Source organism: Siniperca chuatsi, linkage group LG8 (assembly GCF_020085105.1).
Source record: "Siniperca chuatsi isolate FFG_IHB_CAS linkage group LG8, ASM2008510v1, whole genome shotgun sequence".
Classification (NCBI taxonomy): domain Eukaryota; kingdom Metazoa; phylum Chordata; class Actinopteri; order Centrarchiformes; family Sinipercidae; genus Siniperca; species Siniperca chuatsi.
The window spans coordinates 17,126,628-17,139,086 of record NC_058049.1 but is presented as its reverse complement, the minus strand read 5'-3'; the positions used below and the strand labels follow the sequence as shown (position 1 = coordinate 17,139,086).

The window sequence follows — 12,459 nt, the reverse complement described above, 5'->3', positions numbered from 1 at the left end:
TCTATATGTTAATTCTGGGACTATTACGTAGCATGCAGTCTCTCTTGCAGCAATGAGTGTGTCTGTTAGAGCTCGTCAGGGACCCTTTTCACAGAGGTACTTGGCCATATGACACATCTAGTGTCCAGCTGTGAACACTGTGTGTTCTCCCAGCAGAAATACAAATAGTCTACTTTGTGTGAGCAACTCTGAGGTAAAATCCCTCTTCACCTTCTCTTCTCAGACCTACAAAAAAAGATTGTTCAGATCATTCATTTCAAAAGACTTCCTCAATCTTTCACGTATGGTTCATCTCTACTGGGAGGACTGCGGTTAGAAACCCGCCCCAGTCTTGAAGGCCCACACAGTGCTGTGGTCTTTCTTCACATATTTGTCCTTTAGACTGACCTTGGTGTAGGCTAAGTCCCCTATTCAGCCATTTTGGCTCTACTCAGCTGCAGTTGGATTTAATGGATCTTTTGTGTCTATTGTCTGGAGCTGTAATTAACCATCTGAAAGCACTCTAAAATCCAATCAGCTGGCAGGCTTTGTTCTGTGTCCTCTTCTACATGAAATTATGCTAATGAATATTTTTTCTTTTCTTTTGTCTGGTATTTATGAGTAGATTTGAAAGAAAGAAAAACAGCTCTCTGGTTTACTTGCTAAGTGTTAACAAAATGAATGAATATCGAGTCATCTCCATGGCAACTAAAATTTGGTGCAAGTCCTAAAACATTTTTTAGGCATCGACTCCTGTTGAGTGAGCACAGCAGGGGGTGTGGGACCAATTACAACTTGTTCTAAAGGATCATTATGGCTGTTTGAAAGAGACCAGACAGCACAGGAGCTGGGCCGGTGGCGGGATGAGTTTGCTTTTTGCAGTGTGTTGTTCAGTGCCGTTTCTTCTACCAACAGGTGGCAGTATTAGAGAGCCTGATTGATCTCAGGGCTGATGAAGAGGCTTTTCTCTTTACAAATAAGTGATTTGACACACTTTAATTTCACAAATTTTGTTTGTGGTTCCAAAGCTCATGTTTGATTGGGCAGATACTTTTATTCCTGCAAAGTAAAATTACAGATGTAAATCATTCTTCTATAAGCTACAGGTGATTTGGGTGAACATATTAGCTTTAGTATATGTAAGTATGTATATGTTTCTAACTAATTTCGCTGTCATCTGTTAATATTATAACAATAAATTAATATCCCCATTGGTATACTTTAAAACACACTCGTAATCTTAAGGTGATATGATATCACCTCCATGCTAGTAGCCCCTCAGCAAGTGTTGCCATGACAACCCTCCCTGTTATTCGTGGTCCACCAGCTACCTCTCTTCTTCAGTCCAGCCCTCCCTCCCCTCTCCTCCATTTCTATCATTTTCCCAAGCTCTGCTCATCAAAAGAAAGCCTGAGTCCTGCTCAGAGAGACAGCAACACATTCTAGGTAAGAAGAAAAGACACGTCTGTTTGGTTGCATGTGAGGAAGATAATTAACAGGCTGCTTTTAAATATGTAAAAGTGATGTTAAAGTGAATGATGTTACATTTTTGTAACATGGCTTATTATTGAACTGAAATATATTGTGTTAAGAATGTGAAAATCACAAAGTTTTTACGCTATCGTTCTGTTGTTTATCGGCAGGTTGATTTATCATGAGACATACAGTAATTTCCTTTAACACCACTTGAATTAAAATTACTGCTGCATCTTATTAATGTGAGTGTTTATCTGTGCATGTGGTAAACCAAACTAATAGATGTCTTTCTCCTTAAAGCTGCCACAAAGTATCCCTAAACCAACAAGGGCACCCACCTGCCAGCATGCCAGAAGTCGCCCACTTGGCCTCCGTGAAGCCACAGTTACCCACAGTGGCTCCTCCAACCAGTTTCAATGCTACCCCGATGACCTTCAGCCTACTGACCACCACCACACTGTTCCCATGGGAGGAGGTGCACATGCAAGTGCACACCATCCTGATTGTCGTTATTTTTTCTGCTGTCTGTTTCCTGCTCCTGCTTGCCTTCTTTTACGCCTTCTGCTTCCATTGCTCCATCGGTTCATCGCCTAAAGACTCGCGCACAGCCAACAGATGCAGCCTAGACCGTGAGGACGCCACCTATAAGTGCAGTTCCTCTGATACCCAGTCAGTGGGGAACGTTGTCTGACTGGGACACTGGACCAGGATAACTGATATTTGACTGTCTATCAATGTATCTGTGTTAGGATTACACTATTGTTGTATTAGTGGCATATATGGATGTGTCGCAGGCAGCACCATGAGGCACATAGCAATTACACCTTCCTTAAACCAAAGTATCCATGGAGAATTGTGTTCTCTGAAAAAGTGTAAAATAAATGCAAATGTAAATGTGACAATGCCTTTGAATGACAAACAATAACACAGCAGTCATTTCGCTTTATTTTCACTGAGCTGACAAACATGTACATTGTGCCGTGGCTGTGTGGTTTTGACGAGACTAATATAGAACAATGAATTGAGACATGTAAGGTGAAGGAGAGAAGAGGGAGAGGGACAGAGTAGAGATTCTGTGTGATTTCTTCACAGGATATAACAAGATGTCAAATCGACAAGGTGCTGCAGAACAAACAGTGCAGGAAATTACCGAGCTTGTGTCCAGCTGAACCACGTGGTAGTGAACATTTTCTGGTACTAAAGCAATGTTTTAGTGACAGTTGCTTTGAGGTATTATTTGGAGAAGTGTCTACTCACTCCTAAGGCTGGTAAAGCTCTGAGGCAGCTGTTCAAACTGATCAAAGTGTAAAATCACAGCTGTGATTGATTTCTGTATTAATAAGCACTGATGATTTTGCTATGCAATATAACACTACACAAGGCCACTAGAAATTTCAAGCATTACAGTCTAGTCCATGTATAAACAACACGTCATTAGAGATTGTCTTGGCATCACCACAAGAACTCCTCCAAAAAGGCTAAATAACAGCAAAAACTGCATTCCTATCAGGTATTTGGCCTAACATGCAGTGCTTTGAGGGAGTTGTAAAAGAAGCGTTTTATGAATTCCTGGCATCATTCATTCATGACACGGAGCACATGGCACTCTTGGAGCAGCGGGAGTCACAGGAGCTGTTACGGGACTCCATGATGGAGTCTCTGCCGTCAGACTCAGCTGAGTCCAGTTCCAGGTGAGAGTCCTGGAGGCCATCCTGCAAAGCATCCTTATAGTGGGACTGGAGGAGGAACAGCTCATTTTATCACACCGATAAGAAAACAGCAAGTGTAAAGCAGCATTAACAGCTAATAATAACCCAGGAAAGAAATCACAGTGATGGGTATGGATCAAAAGAAAAAGTAGTAGTTAAATCAGAGTCATCAAAAGTCTAGCAATCTAAAAATCCTGGCACCAGATATTCCCTCTCACCTTATGAACCAGCATCTCCTCCACCCGGCACTCCTCCATCGACTCCTCCAGAGAATGGCCTGAAATCTCCATCTTGATACGATGAGAGCGAACAGACTTGACATCATCCTCATCTTCCCCTGCCACCAGTGGGAAAACCTAGGGGCAAAGTCACAAGGAGACTCAAGGAATCAGAGATAATGATGGTGGCAATGAAGCAAACGAGAGTGTATACCATTCAAGCATCTCTTAGTTTGAATTTTTACCAGTCCCTGCTCATCCCCTGTGGCCTCAGGGCCTGCGATGGTGGCCTTGCTGATGGCCTTACTGATGGTCTGGGTCTCAAACTGAGGACACGCTGCCTGAGCATTCCCGTCTTTGTCCCTCTTTCCTTTCAGCCAGTAGGTCTCAATTTCCACATTCCCCTAAAAATGGAATGAAGAGAATATAAATGTAAAAGAGAGACTTAGGTTTGGACATAAAGGTGCCATATGCACAAATATTCAAAGATATAGGCTCATAGGAATAGTTTCTACTATTGAGGATAGTAAAATGGCAGGCAGCAGATTTTCAATAGTCAAGATTCCCTGATGAAAAATAGTCACTCTTGCTTTCTTGAGATTGGCACCTGTAATCAGTTGCCTCAGAAAGCTTTGGGAGACATTTTGTTGCCATTATCAGTGAATGTACAGCCTCAAAGTCAGATTAGTGATAAAATAGACTGGCAAATCAACAAGCAAGCTGCAATTACCAGCTCTGAATACTAAGTGTGCTAACTCCCCAGAGCCAAAACATTGTGAGTTATTATTATTTTATATATTTTTTAGATTCAGAAATGTTTTTTATGTCTGATGGCTGATACACAAATCTTCCATTAACCTAGATTACCACCTCAATGTTTAGTTTCATGTAGGTTGTGTATAATGTGCAGATAACATGTATTTACATAAGGGGAAGACATTCAGATAGACAGTTCTGAACACGCCCACATCATCGCTGTGTGCTGTTCATCTTCTACAACAAATCATATTAATTACATTGTTGTAATAGTGGCTGAGTAACTGCAATTAATGTGGTGAGTGTAGTTGCTGTGGTAACAGTTTTGACCCCTAACCTTGATGGTAATGATACCCCTCCTTTCAAAAATAAAGTGACTTCCTTTCAGGTGCTCGTAGGTGGCGCTGCTGAGCTGAATATGCATCTCCTGAATGATATGAAGAATAACCAGGCAGTTACAACAAAATCACAGAAAACTGTTACTTCATTATGTCATTATATATACAGTATATACATATATATATATATATATATATATATATATATATATAGGACATACTGACTTAGCGTCATAGCTTTATTTCTCTCTCACATAGGTTGATATCTTTCTTTCGCTCATTATCTTTCCCTACCTTTCCATTGCTCTCCATGGCAGATGCAGTGTGGACTGTGTCCCCATGCAGACCGTAACGTGGCATCTTATGTCCCACCACACCTGCCACAACCATCCCAGAGTGGATCCCTGCAACCAGAAACAACAGGTTAGTTCACTCAGTCAAACACCGACATAAACACACAAAGGTCCACACAACATTCTACCCACCAACACGAATCTGTATGTTGTTGCCATTAGAGGGATCTTTCAGGTGATCTATGGAGCGCACCATGTCCAGGGCCATGTCACAGATGTTATGAGCGTGATACTTTGTCTTCTCTGGAGCCCCGGCTACCACCATGTAGGCATCTCCAATAGTCTCAACCTGGAGAAAGACGGGAACAGCAGCTCTTTCGCAGCAGCACTTATGGATGACGTATATTAAACAGAAGAAAAATGCACACAAACCTTGAAGACGCGGTGCTTCTCGCTGAGCGTGTCAAACAGTGTGTACATGGTGTTGAGCATGGAGACCACCTGCATTGGAGTGATGTGGCTGCAAATGCGAGTAAATCCCACTACATCACTGAAAAGAATGGTCACATCTGGGAACACCTGGGAGAAAAGAGATAAGGGAGTTGATGAGCAGGCAGACTGATATACCGCACACACTCTCACACACACACACACATACAGAGGTGAAGGAGGCATTCATAGGCCATTTCTTGTGCCTATGCTGTTATGCACCATCAGGAAGCCACTCTCAATCAACCAGAATTTTACTATAGCAAAAAGTCTCCAATAGTATGACTACACAAGTAGTAAGAATTCATAGGATTTATATGGATGTGTGTGTGTGTGTGTTTGCTGTAGGTACCCAATCTCTGTCTATAATAGGCAAGAAAAAAACTCTTTTTCACTTTGTAACCTGTGATAGATGCAAGATTAAATCTTTAATCAGTCAATTGTACAAAAGTTGGGGGGGGGGTTGCTTCAGTACATGAATGTGAGAGAGTTAGATGAGAAGGCTGATATATCTGTATATGTCTCTCATGTCTGTATGATAAATTTGAAACTATAGCCAGCACTATAGCTTAGCTTAGCATAAAGACCGGAAACTAGACGGACACAGCTAGCCCATGTAAACAGCTAGCCTGGTTCTGCCTAAAGGTAACAAAATCTGCTTAACAGCACCTCTAGAGCTCACTAATTAGTTATATCTTGTTTGTAATTAGTAGACTTTAGAGGTTCTTGTAGACATATTTTGTTACCTTCGGATAGAGCCAGGCTAGCTGCTTCCCCCTGTTTCCAGTCTTTGTGCTAAGCTAAGCTAACCGGCTGCTGTAGCTTCATATTTACCGTGCGACCATGCGAGTGGTATCAATCTTCTCATCTAAATCTCTGCAAGAAAGTGAATGAGCACATTTCCTACAATGTTAAACTATTGTTTTAAAGCGCAGCAAATGTTAAAAGACTGAAACTGTTGCTTCTGTTGTTTTTGGTATTTAACGTGCTACACTACAAGGTGTTTAATCACAGTGGCATATATACAATCCTGACCTCACAAGTGTTTACAGCTGGCTCTCCTTTGCGCAGCCTTTTAGCCACTGGCTTGGGAATCATCCTGTACAGAAGGTCATCAGTCTTCTTCATCTCATAGTCCAACATCTTCATACTCTCCTCCAGTTTACTGGACTTCTTTTGCTCCTGCACTCACAATGGGGAATAAGACAGAATAACACCGTGAGTTTGTATTCATTTTTTTAATCTCAGGTCTGTGGGCGGTAAGTGATCTGAGGCCGCTAGGCTGAGCTTCAGAGTGACTTTGCATAATGCAGAGTGACAAGTGAGCTGATCACACATATAAAATGCAGCTGCACTCTGGCAGTGTGAACCTGTATGAGAGCTCTCTTCAGCTCCTCTGACTGCTGCGTGCCCGCCAGCACCAGGTCTCTGCTGGAGTCGTGCATGCTCAGGTCATTGATGTACAGGCCGGTCTTAAACATAGCACTCAGACTCTCCATCCTATACACACACACATACACATACAGATAGTTAAAGAGACAAATGACAGTCATGATGCACTAAAACAATTATAGAATATATTTAGAAATACCAACAGCAGTATCTATAAAAAGTTGGGGAATTAAAAGACAGTAAATCCGAGAGATGTTATTTTTAGTTTCCTACAGTATAAATAATGTAAGAAGTTTGATATGGCATTTAACATTTTAGTAGTTTTGTCAATACAGGCATAAGAGCATTTACTTGCAAAACAAAATGTTTTAGAAGAGGAGGGAGATGTTTTGGTAATGTACTCTGTGGAAAACACTCTCAGTTGCAAATGGGTTCCCATTAGGCTCACAAGAGCTGCACTGTCTGATTACAAGCTAATTAGCAGCTCATTTCATGCATGGTAAGTGCTGCTAGAATGGGTCCCTGATTTGATTCACTGCCCAGGCTTTTATTTCCAGCCTCGTAATTCAGTTTAGCTCTTGGTGCTTTGTAGAATGTTTTACTTTTCAACTGCAGAGTTTTAATAAAGATCTGTGTCTATGGGTGTGTGTGTGTATTTGTGTGTGTATTTGTGTGTGTAGGCCTTACACAGGGGTTCCCAGGAAGATGATGGACTCCCACTCTGGCATGTATCTCATTTGTCCTTTTAGTTTTAGGCAGCGGCTCCCATCGCCCCAGCTCTCCATCGCATTAGCGCTGTTACCGTCTAAAAGGGGAGCACGATGAAATGCCAACAAGACAAACATTTAGAGAGGTGTTTTAGGTTAAATTTCAGCAGTAGATAATAACTGCACTGTGTTAACAATGTCATCCTAATGGATTTAGCAGTTTAGCATTTTTAAAGGAATGGTTGGACATTTTGGGAAATATGCTTTCTTGCTGACAGTAAGATGAGAAGATCAATTTCACTCTCATGGCCGTATGTTCAATATGAAGCTGGAGCCAGCAGCCGATTAGCGTAGCTTAGCATAAAGACTGGAAACAGCTAACCTGACTCTGTCTAAAAGTAGCCATAATTAATGGCTTTCAGCAGGTTATATGCTGGTCTATTTCTTGGACGGGAGCAGTGACTTCCTGGAGTGTCCGCTGGTTGTCTGGCAGCCACACAGTGAAAACAAGACTTCATAAAGTCATTGTTCCCAGCCAAGAAGGAGTCCTGCACATAATCTCTCCACAAAATCATTCTTTTTCACACAAATTAAACAAACGAGATATAACATGTTAATTAGTGAGCTTTAGAGGTGGTGGTATGCGGAATTGTGTTACCTTTGGACAGAGCCAGGCTAGTTGTTTCCCCTTGTTTCCCATCTTAATGCTAAGCTAACCCGCTGCATCATATATTTTTTTCATACAGAGAGTGGTCTCAAACTTCTCATCAACTCAACAACTCTCAACAAGAAAGCAAATAAGTGTAGTTCCCAAAATGTCAAACTATTCCTTTTGTATTTTAATGTGTCTGTGTCTTTATTAGGTTTTATTTTGTCATTGTCAGATAGACTAGTTCCCTGTCAGTATGCTCAGGTCTTGCTATGTGTCTTTTTAGTTAACAGAAAGGTCAAGACCTTTGTAATCATCTCCAATGATGGACTGGAAAGCCATGAGCTCCACATCTACATCAGCAGAGCGATTGGCATTTTCATAGTCAGAATCTGTGGAAACACAGGGAAAACTATCAGAGCCATAAACATTCATATTCACACTCTTCACCCATGACAACCAAGGCTGTGATCAGTTCCACTAAATTCAATCAATTTAACAAGACATCAAACAGTTCCCTTTCTGCAACTGCAAGATCTCTTTAACTTTAATTCAGCAATGTTTCGTGGTTAAATGTTGATGTCCGAGCTCTTGTACAAGAACATACATACATTTTACTTTTTTTTAACTTTTTTTACATTTTACTGCATTCTTTCATTTTAGTTAATGAAACTGAAATTCAGCGTGACTTTTGCAACTGACTGCAGTGAAATTGATCTGACCACAAGCCAGCAGGTACTCGCCCACCAGACACACACCCCTGCAAGTGTTTACATGGCTCCCACTCTTACTCTGGACTCGGTTGTGAAGGTTCCTCTCTCTCTTCACAGGCTCCTTGGACATGATCTCAAACAGGTTGTTGGGATGGGAGATGATCTGTGTACAGATTGCTAAGTCAGTATTCTCAGCACTCATCAACACTATGTTTAAAGCTGATATTTTAAGATACATTGTTGTTCATTGCAAAATGCTGTAGTTAAAGTGTGACCTGAAACAGGGACATGTAAAGTGACATCTTACCATGTTCCAGGTGAACTCCACTAGGGGGCGAGCCAACAAGAAGGCATCGTTGATCTTCTTTCCATCCAGATCAGGGAAGACTGTGGCAAGGCCTGAGCCAACGTTATGCACCACCATGTCCTAAAGAATCAAAGAATTGCAGTGACTGTTGATTCATTTAATGCTTCATTTCATTCATTAAATGCACTTGGTGAGTTTAGGAATGTAAAGGGATTACCTGTCTGAAGACGATGTTAAAGGGGAAAACCTCAAAGAAGAAGTCTGAGGTAATGGGCAAAATCTCCTGCTCTTCCTCATCCTCCTTCATGATGTAGCGGTAGGCTGAGTTGTCAAAGTTCAGCCTACACAAACATACAGATCAATATGTTTTCTAAAGTTTAAAGTTAAGTATAAACTGGTGGAAGAAGTATTCAGATACTTTACTTAAGTAAAAGTACCAATGCAACACCATAAAATACTCTGTTACAAGTAACCCTCCAAAGATAAATCACAAGATAAATCTGAGGCGCTGTGAGATGATTAATGGGGTAGGAAAGAAGAAAAAAAGTTCTGCTGCACAAATTTGTAATTTGTCATTTCTAATCTATCTATTTCTATTTTGTTAAATATTGGATCATTTTGCCTCTTATTTGTCATTATTATTCGTTATTATCTCATTATTTAAATGAAGCCATCTGAGAAGTTTAGAAGGAACTGCTAACAACTCTTATACACCTGAAACATGACAAGGGGCCCCAAACTAGACACTGCTTTTTTGTAAAGGGTCACAAGCCAAAAAGATTGGTAACCACTGGTTTCATATGTTTTTTATATGTAAAATCTCAATCTTAAAAGTACATAGTAAGCTGCCAAATAAATGTAGTCATGCACAGTACTTGAGTACATGTACTTAGTTACTTTCTACCACTGAGTATAAAAAAGCTTTTCGTGTGTGTGTGTGTGTGTGTGTGTGTGTGTACCTCATGGTGACATGGGAATAGTCTCCGACCATCTGCTCAGACAGCACCTCCACATGGATGTCTGTGTCGTAGAACTGTTTCCCCATCTGCCTCAGCTGACCCATGGCATAGTGCAGGTAGCCTTTGCGCTTACTCCTGCAGATCTCAGTGGAAGAAAATTCAGTATCACTCTAAATAATTTAATCACACAGCTTTCTCTCTGTTTTCCTTGTTCTTCTACTTTTATGTCTGATGCCTGATAGTCTATCAATTCCCCTGACCCATTCCAACCCTGTGCCCTCCTCCTCCTCCTCCTCCTCCTCCTGCTCGCCTCAGACCTGTAGTGAAGGGTGACTCCAGTGGCAGACTCCTCCTGGCAGAAGAAGGTTGGAGGCTGCACCTTGGGGTAGCTGAAGCGCAGGTACTCGTGGAGATTATCAAGGCCATTGACAAAGTCACGTACATGTCTGCCCAGCACCTGCAGGCAGAGCCAGAGGGTGACAGGTCATGTCTAAGATAATTGCTCTACCTTTTTATCATAGTACGTTTAAAGGGACATCCCATTGATTTTAGACAAAAAGGTCAGGTTACTAGTCATGGGAAGTACTATTCAGTCTGTAAAAACAGTTGTATAATGTCTTCTTTGGCTCTGGAGGTCTGGCTTGCGCTTGAGGATAAACCATTTAAAATTTTTTAGGACCAAGCATTTTTGAAGCTTGACCCATACAAGTGACTACAAATCAGGATATCGTGGCCTTTACTGTTTGTGATTCTTTTTATAATCCATCTTTTGTGAGTCCAGCGCCTTCATGAAAGTGCAGTACTAAATCGCTGAGGTACCCCTTTAAAAATCTTTCATATTTTGCTCCCACTTTGCCTGAAAATTATTTTATGATATTAGAGCATTGAGTGCATTATGGTACTCAAATTCTTAATTTGTAATTCTTCAAAACATGGCCGCTGCAAAATATTCAAAACAGATATTGGTTGATAATAAGGACTGGACAGAAACTATGACCAAAACTTGGGTTAATAATGTACCAAACTGCAGTGCACGTATGAGTGCATGTAATCCATTGATAACCCTTTATTTTGGAAGTTGTGCAAAACCTTAAAGGTTGTACATTTATGTGACATGCCCTAATTTTCTACTGACTGATGTGTACACAAGTTACATATTCATTCTTCAATCGTCTAAGGACTACATAAAGAGGAAAACCTACTGTTTAAAAACACAATAACATGATAATAATCTCTTTAGACTGGACCAACTGATTTTGTTTTGAAATTTCAACAAAAGAAATAGGACACAATAAGATATATGAGACAGTTAGAAAAGCTTTAGAAAAATTAAAAAGCATAACCCTTCACTTGAACAGTTGTAGTTTTAAGGACACACAGTTTACTGAGTATTTTCTCACACATCCACCAAAAGACAACAGAGTTCTGACAGTTTGGGTCTGAGATCTTTTTTTCACCTTGAGGATCCTGTCATAGCCGTACTTCCCAACAAAGCCCAGGAAGTAGACACCCCAGGAGTTCATCAGCTCGTTGTAGGGCGTGCCTGTCACTCCACTGGCTGCCTTTGCAATACGGGGAATCACGCTCTCACTATACACCTGTAGACACATATATATAGACCATATCATCAGAGAGAAAAATATATATTTTGACACCAAGACTATGAAGCTTCAAGCAGACAGGTTGACAGCACAGGCCTCACAAGTATATTACTATTCAATGCATACATACAGAATTCTATTATTCATTTCAGAAACACAGACACTGTACCTGGTGGGTGACAAAGGAGTGCAACCGGACATCTGCTCTTTCTCTGACCAGCTTCCACACATCATCTCCGTATGACTCCTTGATGAAGTCATGAAGACTCTCACACAGCAGCCCGTACATTATGCCTCCCTGGATTGAAGCTCGAAATGAGCACTGTCAAGACAGCTCCCCACCTGATTGACTTCCAACAGTTCTCCCAAAGGCACCTGCAAGCGAATAAGAAAAGTTCAGAATGATGACTTTTTCAGTGCTGCAAGCTGAATTTTAATGCATTTAGCTTTCAGCGTGAAGATATAAAAAGCCATAAACTGAATATTGCTGCTTTTGTTTTCTCTTGCTCTCAACACTACCTGAGAAGTTTTGAACTTCCTCAAACTAGGCAGCCAAATAAGGTTTCATCTGAAAGCCAACAGTGCTAACTGTTTTAAAGGTGCCCTAATCACGCAAGCCCTTGAATCTGAATGGGCCTCTATTGTTCTCATGTCAGCTGTCAGCTCCTGGTGGCTGTGCACCTCTCTCTATGTGACATGAACACACTGCGGGAGCCACCTCTCAAACACAGATGTCACCAGTCACGAGAATTTGCCCTGTGTTCATTATCTTGTTATTGTCCTTTTCTAGAAAATTACTTTTTAAATCACTGAATTATCAAAAGACACGTGTCATAATAACTCCATTTGTAATTATTTGTAATAGGCCACAGG

The 12,459-nt window shown here is 41.0% G+C and overlaps 1 protein-coding gene and 1 long non-coding RNA gene across 3 annotated transcripts; one reads left to right on the top strand and one right to left on the bottom strand.

The window, feature by feature from the left end:
- Positions 1-2,382: 2,382 nt before the first annotated feature.
- Positions 2,383-12,224, bottom strand: LOC122880373 (soluble guanylate cyclase 88E-like). 2 transcript variants are annotated; one of them, XM_044205417.1, is made up of 19 exons: positions 12,106-12,224; positions 11,756-11,961; positions 11,443-11,583; positions 10,303-10,442; positions 9,986-10,120; positions 9,244-9,367; positions 9,027-9,146; positions 8,798-8,882; positions 8,312-8,398; positions 7,338-7,455; positions 6,629-6,758; positions 6,294-6,440; positions 5,202-5,348; positions 4,962-5,118; positions 4,771-4,880; positions 4,476-4,565; positions 3,628-3,786; positions 3,383-3,520; positions 2,383-3,191 (listed from the first exon to the last, which is right to left on the bottom strand). In XM_044205417.1, exons 2-19 carry the CDS (start codon positions 11,873-11,875, stop codon positions 3,039-3,041), a joined length of 2,301 nt encoding a protein of 766 aa, XP_044061352.1. In that variant the 5' UTR covers positions 11,876-11,961; positions 12,106-12,224; the 3' UTR covers positions 2,383-3,038. The 2 variants fall into 2 exon arrangements, with proteins under 2 accessions (XP_044061352.1, XP_044061353.1); XM_044205418.1 differs by having other exon boundaries at positions 2,383-3,167.
- On the top strand, positions 6,341-9,175 carry LOC122880378. Its single transcript, XR_006378910.1, has 4 exons — positions 6,341-6,476; positions 8,670-8,741; positions 8,837-8,900; positions 9,037-9,175. It is a non-coding gene; the product is annotated as an uncharacterized LOC122880378 (long non-coding RNA).
- Positions 12,225-12,459: the final 235 nt, after the last annotated feature.

Coding starts and splice junctions, on each gene's coding strand:
- LOC122880373 (XM_044205417.1), bottom strand. CDS start 11,875: ATGTACGGGCTGCTGTGTGAGAGTCTTCATGACTTCATCAAGGAGTCA. Junction 10,121..10,302: donor GGAGTCACCCTTCACTACAG/GTCTGAGGCGAG, acceptor TGAGATCTGCAG/GAGTAAGCGCAAAGGCTACC. Junction 5,349..6,293: donor CAGCTGTAAACACTTGTGAG/GTCAGGATTGTA, acceptor CTTTTCTCCCAG/GTGTTCCCAGATGTGACCAT.